The sequence below is a fragment of the Kogia breviceps genome, chromosome 13, assembly GCF_026419965.1.
Source record: "Kogia breviceps isolate mKogBre1 chromosome 13, mKogBre1 haplotype 1, whole genome shotgun sequence".
Classification (NCBI taxonomy): Eukaryota; Metazoa; Chordata; class Mammalia; order Artiodactyla; family Physeteridae; genus Kogia; species Kogia breviceps.
The window spans coordinates 16,239,601-16,263,293 of NC_081322.1; the positions used below are offsets into that span (position 1 = coordinate 16,239,601).

General features: G+C 34.9%; 1 protein-coding gene across 1 annotated transcript in view; it reads left to right on the forward strand.

Moving 5' to 3' along the window:
• EYS (eyes shut homolog) overlaps nt 1–23,693 on the forward strand; it is a 1,724,957-nt gene that overhangs the window by 484,346 nt on the left and 1,216,918 nt on the right. The window contains exon 12 of the mRNA XM_059083021.1: nt 5,555–5,676. Coding sequence (XP_058939004.1) covers nt 5,555–5,676 — 122 coding nt within the window. The remainder of the gene's footprint in view (nt 1–5,554; nt 5,677–23,693) is intronic.

Consider the following 23,693-nt stretch of genomic DNA (forward strand, 5'->3'; position numbering starts at 1 on the left):
GGATCAGTGGTTTTCAATCTGCGTTTTGAGACTCGATGTGGGTGAATTATGTCCTTAGGGGCTGGTGTGGAGAGAGAGAGGCTAGGACAGCTAAACCAGCAGGGCTCTGGGCTCCCTGCCCTGCTCAGTAAGAGCACAACTGCTTTTCACTGCTTTATTTGTTTATACACCCTAGGGAAATGTGTTTGTATAAGAGTTTCTTATTTACAATTAACAAGCAAAAATATTTAAAACAACTGAGCCAAATATCTAATGTTTAAGACAGTTTCAAGCAGTAAAAGATGTAAAATGCTATGGGCTTTCTAATGTGCTCGAAAACTGAGTATGAGGAAAGGAATTACGTATCATCTTTCTGCAATATATTCTAGAAAAAGCCTGATGGGGCAAAATGATTTTTAGTTCATGGTGTGCTTGTATTATTGCCATTTGACTTTCAGACCAAAAAGTAATTGTCCCAAACATCTAAACCACCTGTAGCAGAATTGCATTCATATTCTGACACCTTTATGTCGGTGACAGTCCCTCAGATGTTTATGTTTTTTGTATTCTTAAGTATTATCTATGCACTGGAGATAAAGTTATCTATAATAGATTATATCTCCAGTTGTCAAATTGAGTCAGTATGGAAAGCAGTATTGAAGATATAAGAATGTGCTAGAACAGTACACCTCAATGGCAGGTAAACTCTTTTCCCATCATAGCTATGTTATCAGTGAGGAATAAAATTCTGGTGCTGGTAGCCTAAACTCTTTTATTCTAGTTTTAAACTCTTTCTTTAAAAACAAACAAACAAAAAACACTGTTAAAAGTAGGGGACCCCTTTGGAAAGGATCACAAATGGTTTATGAAGGTAGGACATGCAATAAGAGAGCTACATTATCACAAATGGATTGCTAATAGAGACTACAGATCCAAAATAGCAGAGTAGACAAACAGCTGAGATTATTTTGAAGAATATAATATGAATTTTATGAGTAGATTGACTAGAATATAGGAAATAAAAGTGGAAATTTGCACTTAATGTCATTTTCTCATTTAGAATAGGCACTAAGATGCTAATTTGCTCTTTTATCACTAGCAAAAAATATCTTTACATGAAAACAGTGACTCAATTTCTTAGCGGCTCATATTTCCTTTAGAAAGTGTTTTAAAAGGTCAATGTAGTTTCATTTATACTCTATTAATATCCACATCTAATGTGTGGCTTTTCATATTCTTCACATATTTATATTAGATTTTTCCAAGTTAAAGAAATTGTGTTTTTCTAAAATAGTTCTGCCTTGAAATTATTACTCAATTTAACATATATTTTCATTGTTTATTTCAGAATATGTTCAATCAGATTCAACATTTATAACTTTTTATAGAAATTGTTTTTAAATATTACATTAACTTTGTCAGAATAATACATATTATTTCATTTTATATTTAAAGAACGAAGATACATCATTTTCTCCAGCTGAAAGAAATAATGTTAACATAGTTTTTCTTGTTTGTTTTTAAGAATAAAGATTACCATATTTAGGCCTAACCCTGAGTATCACTTTATCCAGTAATTGGCAGTCTTATGTCTATGATTAATTCTATGTCTTTAAAGATTAAACTAAGTACTTAAAATAATATTAAAAGGAAACAGACAATAAGTCAATAGGCAGAGCCCTTTATTCTTACAAGAACTGAATTCATTATGGATTTTCAATTTTTTTCATTTTATTAGTGAAAAAATAAATCTTTATCCTTCCTAGGATCATATGAGTAATGAATTAGAAAAAGACAACAATATAAATGTTTTAAAATTTTTATTCTTTTAGTGTGTACCTAAATTTTTAGGAATCAAACAGTAAGTTTCATAAAGTAAGATGAATTTTGTGGCTAAGACTGAATCAAATATAATTACCTCAATATGTAAACCCTTCATAATGGAATCAGTCTAATGCTTCTTTCATTGAGATTTTCAATCCTCATTTATAGAACTAGTTTTAGTTGATTGTAAGGAAGGGCTATTTAAAGGAATTCTAAAATATAATTTTTCTTGTTAGGAAAATGAGATGACTGAATATCTAGAAATTATAAATAAAATATTTTCTGGACTATATATTAGCAATTAATATCATATATATTCCATGCTTTAACATCCATTCTTTCAGTCAAATATAAGATAGTATTCCAGATAGTGATAATTGGTGGAAAAAACAGGTTTGACTTTATATTTTACAAGTTAGAAAAATACACAATAAAATAAGTAAGTTATTTTAAAATATGGTAAGTACCAATCATAAGATGGAACATGTGTGTAACTAGTATACATTAAACGTGTCATAAACAATAAAACAGTAATTGTGAGAAATGTAAGTATACCGGAGGAAATGATCAAAACTTCAGGTAGAATGTGGCATTTATTTTGACCTGGAGGGAGGAATCAAATCAAAAGTTGGGGGAGAGGTCACAGGAAGTAAAGATATTCCAGATGGAAGAATGTCAAAGAAACAGGAATCCAATGCACAAGAGTAGTTTAGATTACCTGGAAAGTTCACGGGTAAGAGAACACTTTAGTTGAAAGTTACTGGTATCTGACTGTGAGTCAGATATCATATGAAGTCCTATCCTAAGGACTCATTTAAGGACTCCACCCTCATTAGTCAGGTACCATTATTTCTGATGTTCCTTGAGATTAAGTACTAGGCTTGTTATTATTTAGCTAATAATTCATGGAGCTTGATTTTAAATCCTGGCTGTCTCTCTTCAAATCCCTTCAATCTTACATACTGCAGTAAATCCTCAAGCTTTGTTTTTTCTTAAAAGGAGTTTTTCTTCTTCCCCAGTTGAAGGATATGTTTCACTAGGGATGGACTTTTAGGTTGGCAATTAATTTCTCTCAGTCCATTAGCATGTTGTTCTACTGGGTTCTTGCTTCCACTGTTGGGAAGTAAATTGTCAGACCTGATGTCCCTTTCAAAGTAAGTGTCTTTGTTCTTTGGCTGCTTTTAAGATTTATTCTATGTCTTTCATTATCAGCAGTTTTACCCTACATAGTGTTTTCTTTGTGCTTAATCCAGCATAGGTCTGGAGATCTTTCTAAATCTGTGGTTACTGTCTTTTGTTATCTTTGGACAATTCTCAGGCAGTAATTTTTTCAAATATTGCTCTTATCCAATTTCTCTTCTTCTTCTTTAATATTTCAATTCTTTTTATTATTTCCCATATTTGACAGGTTTGTTTGTTTTTTTCTGAATTCTTTATCCTTAGTCTTTATGTACTTCAGTCTGGATATTTACTAACTCATCCTCTACTAAGATTTTATTAAAATAATGGAATAAATGATTAAATTTCAATTATTATTATTTCCAAATCACAGTATTTTTTGACTTTTTTATAGCAGGTTTATAGTGAAATTCTCTATTTTGCCTTCTGTATTCTCACATATATTAATCATAGTCATTTAAAAATATCCAATAACACAATATCTGAATAATCTGTTCCTACAGTCTGATTTTCTCTTGAATTTTGGTCATCAGCATTTCTTTAATTTTTTATTGAATACCAGACATTTTGTTATCAAATACTGAAAAATTTCCTCTAATGTTAACTTCCTCCAAAGAGCACTTCATTCCTCTGGCAGGACAAGAGAGCGCAGATCCATGACCTCAACTAAAATGTTGAGTGGGGTTTTAGCATGATCTAAGCTGGGAGTTTTGCTGGATTGTTTTACTTCTAGAACTTGGGGTTTCCATGAAAGCCAGAAGTGTTTAGCAGGACCATTGCATCTAACAGGACGTAAACTCCAGCCTCTACCTTTTCTGGAACACAAGACTATTGAATCTTTGCTATTCATTTTAGCTGCTTTCTGCTTACATTGGGTAGTTTCACCCTAGGGAACAAATGTCTCCAAATTATTGCTCATCAACATTTGGGATCATTTGTTTGTTCTTCTCTTTATGGACCTCTTTCCTCAATGGAGTTGAATACATATATTTGTGTGTATATATATATATATATATATATATTTATTTATTTATATATTTATATATATATATATATATATATTCATTCCAGGGAAATTGTTGCAAGCTCCAGCTGCTTCTATTTACCTGAATTTAAGAAAGCAAATGTCCTGGCATTAAAAGCAAGGGCAAGAGTGATCTTACTTTAGTTTGCTTCCCTTCTCTCCAGAATTTATGAGATGCAATCTGCTTTGGTTGTTCTTTTCAGAATTCAATCATTGTTCTATGTATTTGACTCAGTTATTTGACTGGAATGTTTGAACTTTACGAAATTTCTGTCTACCTATAGTAAAGGTATAGAATATTTGTGAAGTCTGTTTTGTGTACTAACTTCATATTTTACATTATTTTTCCTATCATTGTTTTCATTGTTCAATCAACAGGTATTAAGCATCCACTGGTGCCAGGCCTTCTCAAGGTACTGGAATGTAGTGCACCAGAACATGTTTTCCCAGCTCAGAGAGCTCCTGCTCTTGTGTGTTCACAGAACTATGTAGACTCAACTCCATTCCCAAGTGAAAAGTTGGGCTGGCATCACTTGACACAGCTCTGTCCAGTAGAAATGTAACAAAATCTATGTGTGTTCAGTAAATTTTCTAGCAGCCACATTAAAAAAAAATGTTCAAAGAAATGGATGAAATTAATTTTAATAATACAATCATGTGTTTAACTTTTTATATCCAAATTATTACCATTACAACATGTAATAAAATTATTAGTGAGATACTTCATATTCTTTTTTAATATTCAATTTTCCAAATCCAGTGTGTATTTTATACTTACAGCCTCACTTGGGACCAGGCACATTTCAGTGCTCTATAACCACAGGTGGCCAGTGGCTACTGGTACTGAACAGAGAAGATCAAGATAACACCTAATATTGATGTTAGAATTTTTTGTATTTCTAAATCTAGAATCGCTAAACCTCAGAGCCCAAATTCTAACTTTTTGAAAAGACCTCTAGTCTTCAAAATTATTTTTAATGTATAAATTACTGTCCCACCATAATTTGAGGTGTCTTTTGGGTTGTTTTTCTATTTTCCCAATCAGGAAAAGCAATTTTGCTTCCAGTATTTTGAATATTGTTATAGACCAATTCTTTTCTTCAGAAAAATAATATGTAAAGTTTTACAATTTCAATAAATGAAAAATACTACACTTACATAAGTTAATTATTTGTAAGTAATATCACAAAGCTGTCAGAAGGTTTAGTTTGTTGTAGTTATTTTTTTAACTCATGAGCTAGTTGCCAAGTACCACATTTAGTTATTTAGTTTTACACAATCACTAGTCTTCATATTACTAATACACTACTTTTATATTAACATTTAACAAGACCAATAGCTCTGTATTGTGAGCTTGACATATAAATACTAATTTTTATTGAATTAGATACCAAAGAATACTGTTCACATAGTTTATAAACTGTGGTAATTTTTGACAAGTATTAACATTCTATAAAAATTGAAAAAAATCATAAATTGACAGAAATCAAAATAAACATGAGTAATAAGAAATGACCTAAAGGTTGTATAATTTTCATATTTCCTTAGAACTACCAATGCATGTGCCTTTCTGGTGGGGAAGGAAATTTTTGTGAACAAGAATTCAATGACTGCGAAAAGAATCCCTGTAAGAACAATTCCACCTGTACTGACCTTGACAATGGCTATCGGTGAGTAATATATTCATTGTTTCTTTACAAAATTACTTGGAATTCATGATGTTTTGGGGATATATCCAGACATTGTTTTCACTTTACATCAATTAATTAAAATAATGATACTAAGATGAAGAGCCATTTCCTGAAAAGATAGTGTCATATTCATTTAAAATTTGCAAATACCAAAGTGCAGATGTCCAGTCAAAAAAGGAATAAACAAATTTTAACTTGGAAATTCAATGTCCAGATGTGGCTCATCTTACGAATGCCCTTACTTCTTCAAAGCACTCTTTTGCCATTTCAGCATTGTTTTGGGTCATTCCATGCAAAATCAGTGCCACAATATGTGTCCTTAGTGGGTCTATTAAATTAAATTCAACTTATTTCCTATAAATTAATCATTAGTTTGGATTATTTTAGTCAAATTATTGGTAAATTTTACAACATTTACTATCCACATTTTCCATACTAAAATTGTATAATTCATTGATTTTTAGATGAGAAGTTTGAAGAAACTAAATAGAAATTCTGAGTAGCCACTGCTATTATTCCAAAACTTTAATAACCAAATATATAGATGTAAATAGTTTTTAGCTTTTGACTTCTTTGGTGTGTGAACTAGGTCTCTTAAGTAGATGCAAAATCAGGCATACTGTAACTAGAAAGCGTTTCTTATCACACAAGCAGAATAATTGAATACAAATATACTTATATAATTATTTTTCCAGGGATAAATCAAAATGGTTTCAGGATGTCCTCTAAAATAACTCATAAACTGTCTTTTGTCTTGTGATTAAAATTGAGAATTCTGAATCATCTCAAGCACGTAAGAGTTTTTACAAATGTTCTTCATGTTTAGTGACTGAAATGGGAAGTAAGACTTAGACTAGTCAACAGTAGGCACTTTATTTCATGATAAGGGAATTCTGAAATAGCTGACATTTCAATGGCCATAAGACAAATAATGAATAACTTCTGTAATATAGGAAAACTCCCAATGACAATAGTTGATATTAGTTTAAAATATACCAAAATATAAAAACCCAGAGTTATTTTTGTGATATTCTCAATTATTAAAATTGATATATTATCACAAATCAATATTTACTGCCTATACATCTATGTATTGAGAGAATCAACTTTTGTTAGGCTATAGAAAAAACTTTTCATAATTATCCATTTATTTTCTTTTTCTTAAATAGCTCTATTAATGATAACCTACAATATATAATATGAATCTTCGAGGATATTTTTCAGACTCTGAGATATCCTTTTAAACATTCAGCTCTCTCTTAAGTTTCTGAAGATAATTAGTTTATGCATTTGTGTATGTGTATGTGACACATAATTTTGGGATGGCTTAAGAAAGTGGGATTTTGCCCTGGATGGGATATTGTCAGGAGTTGGGAAGCATTCTGTGATTGGGTTTATAATGAATCTCATGTAGAAGGCTGGAAAACTAGACAGAGGGGGAAACCAACATGTTTACAGAGGCGACAATCCTTCGTAGTAGCCATTTTAGGGGAAGGTTTGCCATTCTGGTGGTTTAGATAATGTTCATGTTTTTGTTTGTATTCAGATATGTTTGTGGGGTAGGCTTATTTTTGTTATGATTCATCAGGGTCACAGAGTAGCCTTGTCTCACTTTGATGTTCTTTGAAATTGTCTATTGACATGTTCAACAGGAGAACAGCAACATGTAGTTGTTAACCTAGCTTCTAGTTCCTGGACAGCTCCTGGGGATTCTGGATTTAGTTGCTGCTTTCTCTTTCCCAAAATATACTCTCATTGATATGTGAAGGGGGGGCTGGAAATATGTGTGTGTGCATGTGAAATATATCACTTATTTGTATAAAATATTTTATTCTCATAACGTCAATCAAACAGAATGAGAAGACAAAAGTATTAATTTATTATCCAGCATGATAGTACTTTTATTTAGATTAAAACACTGCCATTTGATTAAGAGGCCTTAAAGATCTAAAACAAAACAAGCAATAAAGTCTAGAAGGCTTAGTTAAAGTATGCTTTATTTTAATATTCATGAGACATAATCAGTCTTTCTAGAAACTCTGACACCACTAGTTGTGAACTCTTAATGACTTAAATTTATAAACATGTCAGAAGAGTTTGCCTCTTAAATTAACACAAACACTCTTAGTCACTTTATCAAGCTTCAGATTTTTCAAAGATTACTGATTGTATTTCCAAGATGTAGGGTTGCATTTTTCTCTTGGTATAAAAATAGAAGTCCAGCTGAAGTAAGCTTTCTGACCGTGCTTCTTCTTTGTGATTTTAAACATGAAAATGTATTAATACAAATCTTCATGTTATATTAACATTGGCTTTACTAGCTTGTAAGGGGAAGAAAACATTCAATAAATACACTATCAATGAGGTGACCATAATTAGTATATGTGTTACATATAAATAGGATGACTCACTATTTAGGAATTACCAAGTTATCTTTTGTATAATTTATTGAGGTATGCAATTCACCCTTTTAATGTGTACAATTCAGGAGTTTTTAGTATATTCAAAGAAAAGTAAAAGCATTACCACAATCTTATTTTAGAACATTTTCATCACCCCAAAAGAAACCCATGCCTATTAGCAGTCCTTCTGCATCTTTCCCCTCCCCCCTAGGCCCTGAAAATGACTAATCTGTTTTCTGTCTGTATGGATTTGCCTGTTCTGAACATTTCATACAAATGGAATCATGCAGTATGTGGGCTTTTGTGACTTTGTGGTCTTTCATCACTTAGCATAATGTTTTCAACGTTTACGTCACAGTACTTCTTTCCTTTTTATAGTCAATAATATTACATCATAAGGTTATAATACATTTGTTTATCTATTCTTCACTTGATAGACATTTAGGTTATCTACTTTTTGACTAGTATGCCCAAGTATGTGTATGCACATATATTTCCAATTATTTGAGTGTATAACTAGCATTAGAATTGTTGGATTATGTGATAACTTTATGTTCAACTTTTAGAGGAACATTCCGAACACTTGTCTAAGTGAATGCACTATTTTACAATCCCACCAGCAATGTGTGAGAGTGTCAATTTCTCCACATCCTTGTCAGTACTTGCTAATGTCTTTTAATTTCTGATTCTAGTCATTTGAATCTTCTCTATTTTTCTCCTGGTCAATCTAGTTCAATGTCTTTTGACAGAACAAACCTTGAATTTCATTGTTTTTATATATTTCTTTTTATTCTCTATTTCATTAATCTCATCATTTCCTTCTTCTGGCTCTGTGTTTAGTTTTATTTTTCCAGGTGGATGATTTCATTATTGATTTTAAAATCTGTACTTTTTAAATACCAGTATTTACAAATACAAATTTTGCTCTAAGCTCTGCTTTAGCTGCACCTTATAATTTTTTGGTGTTTTGTGTGTTTATTTTTATTCATCTCAGAATATTTTCTAATTTCCCATGTGATTTCTTCTTCAGCTCACTGATTATTTAGGAGTGTGACATTTAATTTCCACATATTTGTGAATCCCTCAGATTTCCTTCTGATTTTAACTTCTACTTTGATTTTATTGTGGTCAGAAAACATACTTTATAAGAGTTTTCCTGAAGCTTGTTTTATGACCTAACACATGGTCTATAATGGAGAATGTTGTATACCTACTTGTGAAGAACTTGTATTCTGCTGTGGTTGGGTAGATGTTACATAGTCTGTCTGTCTTTTAGTCCTGGTTGGTTTATAATGTTGATTGAGTCCTCTATATCCTTGTTGTCTCCGGCCAATTTGTTCTATTCATTATAGAAATAGGATATTGAAGTTTACAATTACTATTATTGAATTGTTTATTTACCCTTTCAATCTGTTACATTTTGCTTCATTTAACTGGGACTCTGCTTTCAGGTGTGTACATGATAGTAATTGTTAGATCTCACTGATAGATATAAATTTTTTTAATTATAAAATGTTCTTGTCTCAAGTAACATGTTTTTGTCTTAAAGTCTATTTTGCCTGATATTATTATAGTTGACGCAGCTGTCTTTTGATTATAGATTGCATAGTGTGCATTTTCCTATCCTTAATCTATTTGTGACTTTGAATATAAAGCTTTTCTCTTGTAGTTAGCATACAATTAGACTATTTTCTAAAATTCACTCTGCCAATCTCTACCTTTTAGTACCATTATAAACTCAATTTTCATTTAATGTGAATACTGATAAATTAGGGTAAAAATATGCTATCTCCCTATTTTTTTAGGTCTTTTTGTTCCTCTGCTTCTACACCGTTGCCCTCTTTTGTGCTAGATATTTTCTGGTGTTACACTTTAATTTCCTTTTTACTTTTGTATGTATTTTTTACTTATTTTAGTGGTTATCTTATCATTACAGCTAACTTCTTAACTTAAAACAGTCAACATAATATTGACACCAACTTAATCTCAATAGCATACAAAAACTTGGCTCGACTATTGCTCCATTTCCTCCCACCTACCTTAGGCTATTATAAATTATAAAACCATCAATGCAATTTTGTAATTATTGTTTTATTCACTGTCTTTTAAATGAGATAGGAGAAGATACGAGTAATAAGCAAAAAAATACATTTATGCTGTCTTTAATATTTACTTATATATTTACTATAACTGGTACTCTTTGTGTGTGTGGATTCAAGTTACTGTTTAGTGTCTTTTCCTTTTAGCTTAAAGAACTCCCTTTACTATTTTGTATAGGGCAGTATGTTAGTGATGAATACTCTCAGTTTTGTTTTGTTTTTTTAAATAAACTATGTAGTCCTGGAAAGAGCAGCAGTAGCCCCTTGGATCCCTCTGATGCTGTGAGGGACTGGGACCCCAGTGGCTCCACAGGATGGCACAGCTTTTATTTTTATTTTTAAAAAATATTTATTTATTATTTATTTATTTATTTTGACTGACCCAGTTCTTAGTTGCAGCATGTGGGATCTTTAATTGCAGTATGCAAACTCTTAGTTGTGGCATGCATGTAGGATCCATCAGGGATGGAACCCAGGGCCCCTGCATTCTGAGTGTGGAGTCTTACTCACTCGGCCACCAGGGAAGTCCCTCTCTCAGTTATTTTAAAATCTGGGAATATCATAATTTCTCTTTTAATTTAAAAGATAGCTTTCAGGGACATAGAATTCTTGTTTGATTGTTTTTTTTTTTCTTTCAGCATTTGAAATATGCCTGACCTACATGGTTGTTGATAAATTGGTTGTTAATCTGACTGAGGATCCCCTGTACATGAGTTACTTTTCTCTTGATGCTGCCAGAATTCTCTATTTGTCTTTTGACACGTTGACTATCATATGTTTAAACTTTTATCTCTTTAAGTCTATTCTACTTGGAGATTGTTGAGTTTCACAGACATGCAGATTAATATTTTTCATCAAGTTTGACATTTATTTCTTCAAATATTTTACCTTTTTCTGTCTTTTATCTGATTCTGGAACTCTCACGTGTATATGTTAATGTACTTGATATCCTACAGGTATCTATGTTCATTTTTCTTTTTTTTTCATATCTTCAGGATCAATAATGTTAATTGATTGATTTTCAAATTCACTGCTTCCGTCTTCTGCTACCTTAAATCAGATGTTATACCCCTCTAGTGATTTTTAAATTTCGTGTTTTGTACTTTTCAATTCCAGAATTTCTATTCATTTCTTTTTTGTAATTCATATCTCTTTATTGACATTCTCAATTTGGCAAGACATCAGTCTCATACTTTTAGTAATGGTTTAGAAATGGTTTCTATTTTTCTTTGAACATACTTATTATAGCTGATTTAATATATTTTTCAAGACCAATATCCAGGCTTCCTCCAGGAAAATTTCTATTGATTATTCTAATTCCTGTGTTTGGAAGATACTTTTCTCTGTTTGTAGAACTCATATTTTTTTTTATATTTTTAATATCTTTATTGGAGTATAACAGTTTTACAATAGTGTGTTAGTTTCTCCTTTACAACAAAGTGAATCAGTTATACATATACATATGTTCCCATACCTCTTCCCTCTTGCGTCACCCTGTCTCCCACCATCCTCCCTATCCCACCCCTCTAGGCGGTCACACAGCACAGAGGTGATCTCCCTGTGCTATGTGGCAGCTTCCCAATAGCTATATAACTTACATTTGGTAGTATATATATGTCCCTGCCACTCTCTCACTTCGTCACGTCTTACCCTTCCCCCTCACCATATTCTCAAGTCCATGCTCTAGTAGGTCTCTGTTTTATTCCCATCCTATCACTAATCTCTTCATGATATTTTTTTTTTCTTAGATTCCATATATATGTGTTACCATACGGTATTTGTTTTTCTCCTTCTGACTTACTTCACTCTGTATGACAGACTCCCGGACTATCCACCTCATTACAAATAACTCAGTTTCATTTCTTTTTATGGCTGAGTAATATTCCATTGTATATATGTGCCACATCTTCTTTATCCATTCATCTGTGGATGGACACTTAGGTTGCTTCCGTGTCCTGGCTATCATAAATAGAGCTGCAATGAACATTTTGGTACATGATTCTTTTTGATTTATGGTTTTCTCAGGGTATATGCCCAGTAGTGGGATTGCAGGGTCGTATGGTAGTTCAATTTGTAGTTTTTTAAGGAGCCTCCATACTGTTCTCCATAGTGGCTATATCAATTTACATTCCCACCAGCAGTGCAAGAGTGTTCCCTTTTCTCCACACCCTCTCCAGCATTTATTGCTTCAAGAGTTTTTGATGATGGCCAATCTGACCGGTGTGCGATGATATCTCATTGTAGTTTTGATTTGCATTTCTCTAATGATTAATGATGTTGAGCATTCTTTCATGTGTTTGTTGGCAATCTGTATATCTTCTTTGGAGAAATGTCTATTTAGTTCTTCCACCCATTTTTGGATTGGGTTGTTTGTTTTTTTGTTATTGAGCAGCATGAGCTGCTTATAAATTTTGAATATTAAACCTTTGTGAGTTGCTTCATTTGCAAATATTTTCTCCCATTCTGAGGGCTATCTTTTCATCTTGTTTATGGTATCCTTTGCTGTGCAAAAGCTTTTAAGTTTCATTAGGTCTCATTTGTTTATTTCTGTTTTTATATACATTTCTCTAGGAGATGGGTCAAAAAGGGTCTTGTTGTGATTTATATCATAGAGTGTTCTGCCTATGTTTTCCTCTAAGAGTTTGATAGTGTCTGGCCTTACATTTAGGTCTTTAACCCATTTTGAGTTTATTTTTGTGTATGGTGTTAGGGAGTGTTCTAATTTCATACTTTTACATGTAGCTGTCCAGTTTTCTCAGCACCACTTACTGAACACGCTGTCTTTTCTCCACTGTATATCCTTCCCTCCTTTATCAAAGATAAGGTGACCATATGTGTGTGGGTTTATCTCTGGGCTTTCTATCTTATTCCATTGATCTATATTTCTGTTTTTGTGCCAGTACCATACTGTCTTGATTACTGTGGCCTTGTAGTAGAGTCTGAAGTCAGGGAGCCTGATTCCTCCAGCTCCATTTTTCGTTCTCAAGATTGCTTTGGCTATTCGGGGTCTTTTGTGTTTCCATACAAATTGTGAAATTCTTTTTTCTAGTTCTGTAAAAAATGCCAGTGGCTATTTGATAGGGATTGCATTGAATCTGTATATTGCTTTGGGTAATACTGTCATTTTCACTATGTTGATTTTTCCAATCCAAGAACATGGTATATTTCTCCACCTATTTGTATCATCTTTAATTTCTTTCATCAGTGTCTTATACTTTTCTGCATACAAGTCTTTTGTCTCCTTAGGTAGGTTTATTCCTAGATATTTTATTCTTTTCATTGCAGTGGTAAATGGGAGTGTTTTCTTAATTTCACTCTCAGGTTTTTCATCATTAGTGTATAAGAATGCCAGAGATTTCTGTGCATTAATTTCGTATCCTGCTACTTTACCAAATTCATTGATTAGCTCTAGTAGTTTTCTGGTAGCATCCTTAGTATTCTCTATGTATAGTATCATGTCATCTGCAAACAGTGACAGCTTTACTTCTTTTTCTATTTGGGTTCCTTTTATTTCTTTTTTTTTCTCTGATTGCTGTGGCTAGAACTTCCAAAACTAGGTTGAATAAGAGTGGTAAGAGTGGGCAACATTATCTTGTTCCTGATCTTAGTGGAAATGGTTTCAGTTTTTCACCATTGAGAACAATGCTGGCTGTGGGTTTGTCATATATGGCCTTCATTATGTTGAGGAATGTTCCCTGTATGCCTACTTTCTGCAGGGTTTTTATCATGAATGGGTGTTGAATTTTGTCAAAAGCTTTCTCTGCATCTATTGAAATGATCATATGGTTTTTCTCCTTCAGTTTTTTGATATGGTGTATCACGTTGATTGATTTGTGTATATTGAAGAATCCTTGCATTCCTGGAATAAACCCCACTTGATCATGGTGTATGATCCTTTTAATGTGCTGTTGGATTGTGTTTGCTAATATTTTGTTGAGGATTTTTGCATCTATGTTCATCGGTGATATTGGCCTGTAGTTTTCTTTCTTTGTGACGTCTTTGTCTGGTTTTGGTATCAGGGTGATGGTGGCCCCATAGAATGAATTTGGGAGTGTTCCTCCCTCTGCTATTTTTTGCAAGAGTTTGAGAAGGATAGGTGTTAGCTCTTCTCTAAATGTTTGATAGAATTCGCCTGTGTCGCCATCTGGTCCTGGGCTTTTGTTTGTTGGAAGATTTTTAATCACAGTTTCAATTTCAGTGCTTGTGATTGGTCTGTTTATATTTTCTAATTCTTCCTGGTTCAGTGTCAGCAGCTTGTGCATAAGAATTTGTCCTTTTCTTCCAGGTTGTCCATTTTATTGGCATACAGTTGCTTGTAGTAATCTCTAATAATCTTTTGTATTTCTGCAGTGTCAGTTGTTACATCTCCTTTTTCATGTCTAATTCTATTGATGTGAGTCTTCTCTCTTCTTCTTGATGAGTCTGGCTAATGGTTTATCATTTTATTTATCTTCTTAAAGAACCAGCTTTTACTTTTATTGATCTTTGCTATTGTTTCCTTCATTTCTTTTTCATTTATTTCTGATCTGATCTTTATGATTTCTTTCCTTCTGCTAAATTTGGTGTTTTTTTTGTTCTTCTTTCTCTAATTGCTTTAGGTACAAAGTTATGTTGTTTATTTGAGATATTTCCTGTTTCTTAAGGAATGATTGTATTGCTATAGACTTCCTTCTTAGAACTGCTTTTGCTGTATCCCATAGGTCATCATGTCTCCATTGTCATTTGTTTCTAAGTATTTTTTGATTCCCTCTTTGATTTCTTCAGTGATCACTTCGTTATTAAGTAGTATATTGTTTAGCCTCCATGTGTTTGTATTTTTTACAGATCTTTTCCTGTAATTTATATCTAGTCTCATAACATTGTGGTTGGAAAAGATACTTGATATGGTTTAAATTTTCTTAAATTTGCCAAGGCTAGATTTGTGACCCAATATATGATCTATCCTGGAGAATGTTCCATGAGCACTTGAGAAAAATGTGTATTCTGTTGTTTTTGGATGGAATGTCCTATAAATATCAATTAAGTCCATCTTGTGTAATGTATCATTTAAAGCTTGTGTTTCCTTATTTATTTTCATTTTGGATGATCTGTCCATTGGTGAAAGTGGGGTGTTAAAGTCTCTTACTATGATTGTGTTATTCTTGATTTCCTCTTTTATGGCAGTTAGTATTTGCCTTATGTATTGAGGTGCTCCTATGTTGGGTGTATAAATATTTACAATTGTTATATCTTCTTCATGGATCGATCCCTTGATCATTATGTAGTGTCCTTCTTTGTCTCTTGTAATAGCTTTTATTTTAAAGTCTATATTGTCTGATATGAGAATTGCTACTCCAGCTTTCTTGTGATTTCCATTTGCATGGAATATCTTTTTCCATCCCCTCACTTTCAGTCTGTAAGTGTCCCTATGTCTGAAGTGGGTCTCTTGTAGACAGCACATATATGGGTATTGTTTTTGTATCCATTCAGCCAGTCTGTGTCTTTTGGTGGGAGCATTTAATCCATTTACATTTAAGGTAATTATTGATATGTATCTTCCTATTACCATTTACTTAATTGTTTCGGGTTGTTCTTGTAGGTCTTTTCCTTCTCTTGTGTTTCTTGCTTAGAGAAGTTCCTTTAGCATTTCTTGTAAAGCTGGTTTGGTGGTGCTGAACTCTCTCAGCTTTTGCTTTTCTGTAAAGGTTTTAATTTCTCCATCAAATCTGAATGAGATCCTTGCTGGGTAGAGTAATCTTGGTTGTAGGTTTTTTTTTTTCCTTCATCACTTTAAATATGTCCCGCCACTACCTTCTGGCTTGTAGGGTTTCTGCTGAAAGTTCAGATGTTAACCTTATGGGGATTCCCTTGTGTGTTATTTGTTGTTTTTCCCTTGCTACTTTTAATATGTTTTCTTTGTACTTTTTTTTTTTTTTTTTTTTTTTTTTTTTTGTGGTATGTGCGTCTCTCACTGTTGTGGCCTCTCCTGTTGCGGAGCACAGGCTCCGGACACGCAGCCTCAGTGGCCATGGCTCACGGGCCCAGCCACTCTGCAGCATGTGGGATCTTCTTGGACCAGGGCACGAACCCGTGTCCCCTGCATTGGCAGGCAGATTCTCAACCAATGCGCCACCAGGGAAGCCCTGTACTTAATTTTTGACAGTTTGATTATTATGTGTCTTGGCATGTTTATCCTTCGGTTTATCCTGTATGGGACTCTCTGTGCTTCTTGAACTTGATTGACTATTTCCTTTCCCATATTAGGGAAGTTTTCAACTATAGTCTCTTCAAATATTTTCTCAGTCCCTTTCTTTTCCTCTTCTTCTTCTGGGACCCCTATAATTCAAATGTTGGTGCGTTTAATGTTGTCCCAGAAGTCTCTGAGACTGTCCTCTCTTCTTTTCATTCTTTTTTTTTTTTTTTTTTTATTCTGTTCTGCAGTAGTTATTTTCACTATTTTATCTTCCAGGTCACTTATCCATCCTTCTGCCTCAGTTATTCTGCTATAGATCCTATCTAGAGTATTTTTCATTTCATTTATCGTGTTGTGCATCGTTGCTTGCTTCCTCTTTATTTCTTCTAGGTCCTTGTTAACTGTTTCTTGCAATTTGTCTATTCTATTTCCAAGATTTTGAATCATCTTTACTATCATTATTCTGAATTATTTTCAGGTAGACTGCCTATATCCTCTTCATTTGTTAGGTCTGGTGTGTTTTTATCTTGCTTCTTCATCTGCTGTGTGTTTTTCTGTCTTCTCATTTTGCTTATCTTACTGTGTTTGGGGTCTCCTTTTGGCAGGCTGCAGGTTCATAGTTCCCATTGTTTTTGGTGGCTGTCCCCAGTGGCTAAGGTTGGTTCATTGAGTTGAGTACGTTTCCTGTTTGGGGGGATTAGTGCCTCTGTTCTGGTGGATGAGGCTGGATCTTGTCTTTCTGGTGGGCAGGTCTACATCTGGTGGTGTGTTTGGGGATGTTGGTAGCCTTATTATGATTTTAGGCAGCCTCTCTGCTAATGGATGGGGCTGTAGACCTGTCTTGCTCTTTGTTGGGGATAGTGTGTCCAGCACTGTTCGTTGCTGGTCCTTGGGTGAAGCTGGGTCTTGATGTTGAGATGGAGATCTCTGGGAGCTTTTCACCGTTTGATATTGCATGGAGCTGGGAGGTCTCTTGTGGATCAGTGTCCTGAGGTTGGTTCTCCCACCTCAGAGACACAGCCCTGACACCTGGCTGGAGCGCCAAGAGCCTTTAATCCACACAGCTCAAAATAAAAGGGAGAAAAAATAGAAAGGAAAGAAGGAAGGAGGGAGGGAGGGAAGGAAGGAATAAAGAAAGGAAGGGAGGAAGGAAGAAAGAAAGAAAGGAAGGAAGGAAGAAAGGAAGGAAGAAATGAAGGAAGGAAGAAAGCTAGAAAGGAAGGAAGGAAGGAAGGAGGAGAGGAAGAAAGGGAGGAAGAAAGGGAGGAAGAAAGGGAGGAAGGAAGGGAGGACGGATGGAAGAAAGAAAGGAAGGAAGGAGGGAAGAAAGGAAGTAAGAAAGGGAGAAAACAATATAAAGTAGGATAAAATATAGTCATTAAAATAAAAATAATTATTAAGAAGAAAAATTTCTATTAAAAAAAAAGAAAAGGGTCGCTCTAACCCTAGGACAAATGGTGCAAGCAAAGCTATACAGACAAAATCTCACACAGCAGCACACACATACACACTCACAAAAAGATAAAAGGGGAAAGTAATAGTATATCTTGCTCCCTAAGTCCACCTCCTCAACTTGGGATGATTCATTGTCTATTCAGTTTTTCCACAGATGCAGGGCACTTCAAGTTGATTGTGGAGCTTTAATCTGCTGCTTCTGAGGCTGCTGGGAGAGACCTCCCCCTCTCCTCATTGTTCGCACAGCTCCTGGGGTTCAACTTTGGACTTGGCCCCGCCTCTGCGTGTAGGTCGTCCGAGGGCGTCTGCCCTTCGCTCAGACAGGACGGGGTTAAAGGAGCAGCTGACTCGGGGGCTCTGGCACAGGCCAGGGGGAGGGAGGGGCACGGATGCGGGGCGAGCCCGGGGCGGCAGTGGCCAGCATGACGCTGCACCGGCCCGAGGCACACAATGCGTTCTCCCAGGGAAGCTGTCCCTGGATCCCGGGACCCCGGCAGTGGCGGGCTGCATGAGCTCCTGGAAGGGCTGGTGTGGAGAGTGACCTGTGCTCACACACAGGCCTCTTGGTGGTGGCAGCAGCAACCTTAGCGTCCCATACCCGTCTCTACTGTCCGTGTCGACAGCCGCGGCTCGTGCCCGTTTCTGGAGCTCCTTTACGAGGTGCCCTTAATCCCCTCTCCTCGCGCCCGAGGAAGCAAAGAGGCAAGAAAAATTCTCTTGTCTCTTCGGTAGCTCCGTGCCCATTTCTGGAGCTCCTTTAAGCAGCGCGTTTAATCCCCTCTTCTTGCGCACCAGGAAGCAAAGAGGGAAGAAAAGGTCTCTTGCCTCTTCGGCAGCTCCAGAATTCAACCGGACTCGCTCCCAGCCAGCCGTGGTGCACTAACCCCTTCAGGCTGTTTTCACTCTGCCAACTCTATACCTTTCCCTAGGATCCGACTGAAGCCCGAGCCTCAGCTCCCGGCCCCCGCCAGCCCCGGCCGGTGAGCAGACGAGCCTCTCGGGCTGGTGAGTGCCAGTCGGCACCGATCCTCTGCGGCCTCCGCACCCCTTGGCTGCGCTCTCCTCCGTGGCTTCGGAGCTTCACCCTCCGCCACCCGCAGTCTCTGCCCGTGAAGGGGCTTCTAGTGTGTGGGAATATTTCCTCCTTCACGGCTCCCTCCCACTGGTGTAGGTCCCCAGAGTCCCTGTTCTTTGTCTCTGTTTATTCTTTTTCTTTTGCCCTACCCAGGTACGTGGGGAGTTTCTTGCCTTTTGGGAGGTCTGAGGTCTTCTGCCAGCGTTCGGTGGGTGTTCTATAGGAGAAGTTCCACGTGTAGATGTATTTCTGATGTCTCTGTGAGGAGGAAGGAGATCTCCGTGTCTTACTCTTCTGCCATCTTCTCGCCTCTCCCATAATTTTTTAAAATGAACACTTAGCCTTTTAAATAATATAATGTGGCAAATCTGGAAATCAGTTCCTGCTTCTTCCCAGTTGTTACTGGTTTTCTGTTTCATTTTTTTATAGTTGTTTTTTGCTATTGTTTATTTAGTGATTTTCCTGGAAAAGTCGTATAAATTATTTATTTTTTGTCATGTGTAACTATTGAAAGTCTCTGCTCAGCTCACCTAGTGGTTAGCTAATGATTTAACAGATTTAAAAAATTTCCTTGAACTAGTAAGTCCCCAGGCTTTACTGAGAGTCTCTGTGTGTCTGGTGATGCATGCATTCAACGTTCAGGCAGACAGTTTACAGCTCTGTCATATTCCTCACTTCTTGCTTGCATTGAACCTCCAGGTTAGTCGGAGATAGGAGATTAAAGTCTTTTCATGTCTTTCTTAGGCAAGTGCACAAACTTTCATGTTGTATTGTGTTTTGTTTCCCAGGAATATATCTGGAGTTTCAAGGACCTCTATGAAATCTCATTACCCACTTTTACATTTAAGTACATTTTTCAGCCTCTCGTTAACCTCAACTGGAATCATCACCTCTAGCAGCTGCAATGTTAATCAATCACCACTGATTGTTTTTAACAAATGCCCGTTATGTAGGGAATTTTTTAAACAGAATGAGCTTTGATTCAGGTCAAATAAAGTCTATTCCAAAGAATGACAGATTCAGAGAGTTGTTAGTTCAATGAAATGGTGACATTACCTTGGGAGAACCTTTTAAGTGAGCTTCAAAACTCCACTACCCCTGCCCCCCTAATGGCTGTTAGGTAGCTCATTTCACAGATACCATAACTGCAGTGCTGTTGGTTTTCAAATATTTTGCAGAGCTGGGAGAGAGAGATGGGAATAGTGCGAATTAAACCACCACAAAGCTTACTGTGCTTGTGAGATTTAGCCATTTTTCTTCAATAAATAGTCTTCAGATTGTTGCAAGCCTTCAGTTTATTTCCAGGATTCTGAAAAAGTTGAGCTCGACTATGTTTTTCCAGGGTTCTTTTTCCTTTTGTGTAAGATTAGATTTTCAGAAGTCCTTCTCCACCATACTGAACTGATTCTACCAAATTGTATTTTATATTACAGAGAGAATGAGAGACAGAGGGAGAGGGAGAGAGAGAGAAAGTTTTAGAGTCAGAGTGTCTGGATATAGGATACAAAGTTTAGTTCTATTGCTAATGATGAGTATGAATTGGGTTAAGGAAGTTTACTAAGCTTCCAATTTCCTTATCCAGAAAGTGGAAATAATAATAGTTATGTCACATAGGCTTATGATGATAATTAAATAAAATCTGTACACAAAGTATTTAGTTCATTTCCTGATATATAGTAAAGTCTAAACCACACTTTCTTATTATTGCCAATATTTGTCTTGCTTTCAAACTATATGTATGAATAAGAATAGAGTAGCATCTTATAAATGATGAATCTTTAGAATCATATAGATATCAACTCATCCTCTTTTATATATATACACACACCCACATATATGTATACAGCAAATAAAGAACACTTAAAAAGAGATTACTTTATTATTTTGTAATTAAGGAAGAGTTTATTAGCTAAGTTTAGGGCCCTCTGAAGCTTTCCTACAAATTTCCACTGAACAAAAATTTCAGGAGTCTCAGTAAAGTATAAAATGACTATCTTAGTATATTTAGTGAAGAGTCAGTCTAAAAAACATCAAAAATTGCAGATTCTTAACTTTCACACTATTTGAAGGAATTCATATTATACATCATGATAAATGTTTAAAATAGCATGTATTTTAATAGATCAAAAAGAATTTCATTTCCTTGACCATATACTTATATTCCTTGAGAAGAAAATATTAAGAAATAAAAATTTGCTGGAACATCAAATCTCTTAATTAATCTGTGTGTCCTAAGTTACTGAACTACCTATATATGCTCATCTCTAAACAACTGGAGTTAACATAGCTTAGTGTTTACATAGTTTCAAGATATTAAAAAGCAAATTGGGCTAGGGATGTAATTTGAATGCTGACTGCAACATGCCTTCTGCTATTCCTGGCATGGTTTAGAATTTAACTACCTTATTTATTTCTGATTTTTCTTTCCCCCAAACCGTCAACAGCTTTAGCTACAGATGGGGCTCAGTATGGCAGTTATTGAACCCAGATGCCACAGTCTGGAGCACGTTTTGCCAACAGCATCTGGCTCCTTTGCTGCCTATGTAATTGGCATTTGTGTGGATTCCTGGGCCTGTTTTTCTTATGGACACTACAGTGTGGGTTGCAGAAAATACGGTTTGCCCCCAGTTGACCATAAGAATTTTTTCTCAGCTTATAATTTATGCAGATTTGTCCTAGATGTCTTAAATTTTGAAGTGCTATGCATTGGAACTTTTTGTGTTTCTTTAAGGACATGTTTTAAAATTTTTAATGGAAGTAACTGAAAAAAAGTTTGAAACTTAATGAGTATAATTTTTAAAAATCTATGTGATCTACATGTATTTAACATATTGAATGAAAACTACAAAATTATGGTGTATTACTATAGAGTTTTGCGTTTTTTTTCTTTGCTTAGCTTATGCATAGGAGCACAAAATGTTAAAATACAAGTAAAATAAGTGCCAATATAAATATAAAACAATAACAGAATTTTAATCCAAGCAACAGCAATCTATGGTATTCACCATTAGGAAATGAAAGATTTTTCCTTTACAAAACCCAGAATTTTGAAAAATATATATGTTGGTATGTGAATCCTTCACCTCCTTTTTGGATAGCTACACCATATTTTATTTTATGGGTATAACATAATGACCACTTAGAGAATATAAATGTTTTGCAGTTATAAACTATTATTTGGAGAAATCATTTATATGTGCCTCGTTACAGGCATATATCTGAAGATTTGTACAATAGATTACTAGAAGTGAAACTGAGGAATCAAAAGTGTTTCAACATTCAAGATTTGGACAGATTTTATCAAATTATCTTTTGGAGAGATTTAATATTACATTCACACAAGCAATTAATGAGACTATCTGTATCAGATACTTCTAGTTTATATTATTTTGTGCTAGTAAAAGATCTTTTAGTAAGGCTTAGATATGCCCATTTTATATATGAGAGAAATAAGACTTAGAAATTTTCAGTAATTTAAGCAAAATCACAGTGTTAGAAAGTAGTGAATCTAAATATCAGACGAAAATCGGTGTGACTCCAAATCCATGGTTTTAGATCACTGTCAACTAGTCTTGCTTTGAATATAAAATACTACATATATTGCCACTGCCTATCCCACAGCTACCAAGGAGGAGAGCCACCACTGTAGTTCTAACAAATTTGTACAAGATTAAATAGTTATCCTTCTCTCAGTGGAAGAGTTGGAACCTCACATAATTCCAATTTCATCAAAAAAGAATAACTCAAGGAATAAGCATACTGTCTTGGACAGATGAATACATCCTATGACCAATCATAATATTACACATAGGCTTTAGAATTTACTAAGTAAAATTACTTTTTTGCAACAATAGCACAAAGGAAGGGAAGGGAAAAATCACTGTTTCTTGTTGTAAGACTGTTACATTTCATGTTACATCATATTTGAAGATACTGATAAACTAATAAGATATTCGAGAACCACTATTGAATGAATAAATGAACTCTTTTACATCACTGAAGCTGGGTTGAAAGGAGGGAGGAAAGCGAGTTTTATCTGGCTCCATGATATTTTTTTTCAGAATGAATCAAGTTCCTGTTCTTTCCCACCTGAAAAACTCCCCCTGTACCCTCTGCATTAGTTTCATAGGTGATGATTTGTGTTCCTTAGCTTCTGCGGTACCACCCCGGTCTCTGCCTTCATCTCCTTCTGGCACTCTTCCTGTGCACTTGTCCATCTCTCTCTCCAAATTCCCCCTTCTTATAAGGACATCAGTGACATTGGATTAAGGCTAACCCACTAATTAGCTCATGTTAACTTGATGACTTCTGTAGAGACCCTATTTCCAAAGGAGGCCACATTTTGAGGTTCTGAGGGTTAGGACTTCAAGGTCTTTTAGGGGGATGTAATTCAAATTAATAACACCTTCCGTGTATTAAAACATTTCTCATAACCATAGCAGCCCAGAATTTTATAATTTAACATAGCCATACATACAATCTCTTGAATGTTATTACAGAGTTGTGTCAGAATATATTTAAATATTATTTCTATTATTAAAAAAAGTAGGAAAAATCTTTGAGTGTTAGATCATCTCATTTCATATGGAACTCTAGTAAAAGTCTAGATTACAAGTGTTATTGTCTTAGAATGGGTTTTATTTGTTTGTTTGTCCTTTAAGATTTGTTTTTGAAATGGTGACTTGTTTCATAGAAAGCCCTGGAAATTATAAAATTTGAGAAAAATGCAAAATAAAAACAAAACAATCTCGATACATTCAGCAATCGTTCATTAGAAAACCTTCAGCGATTTC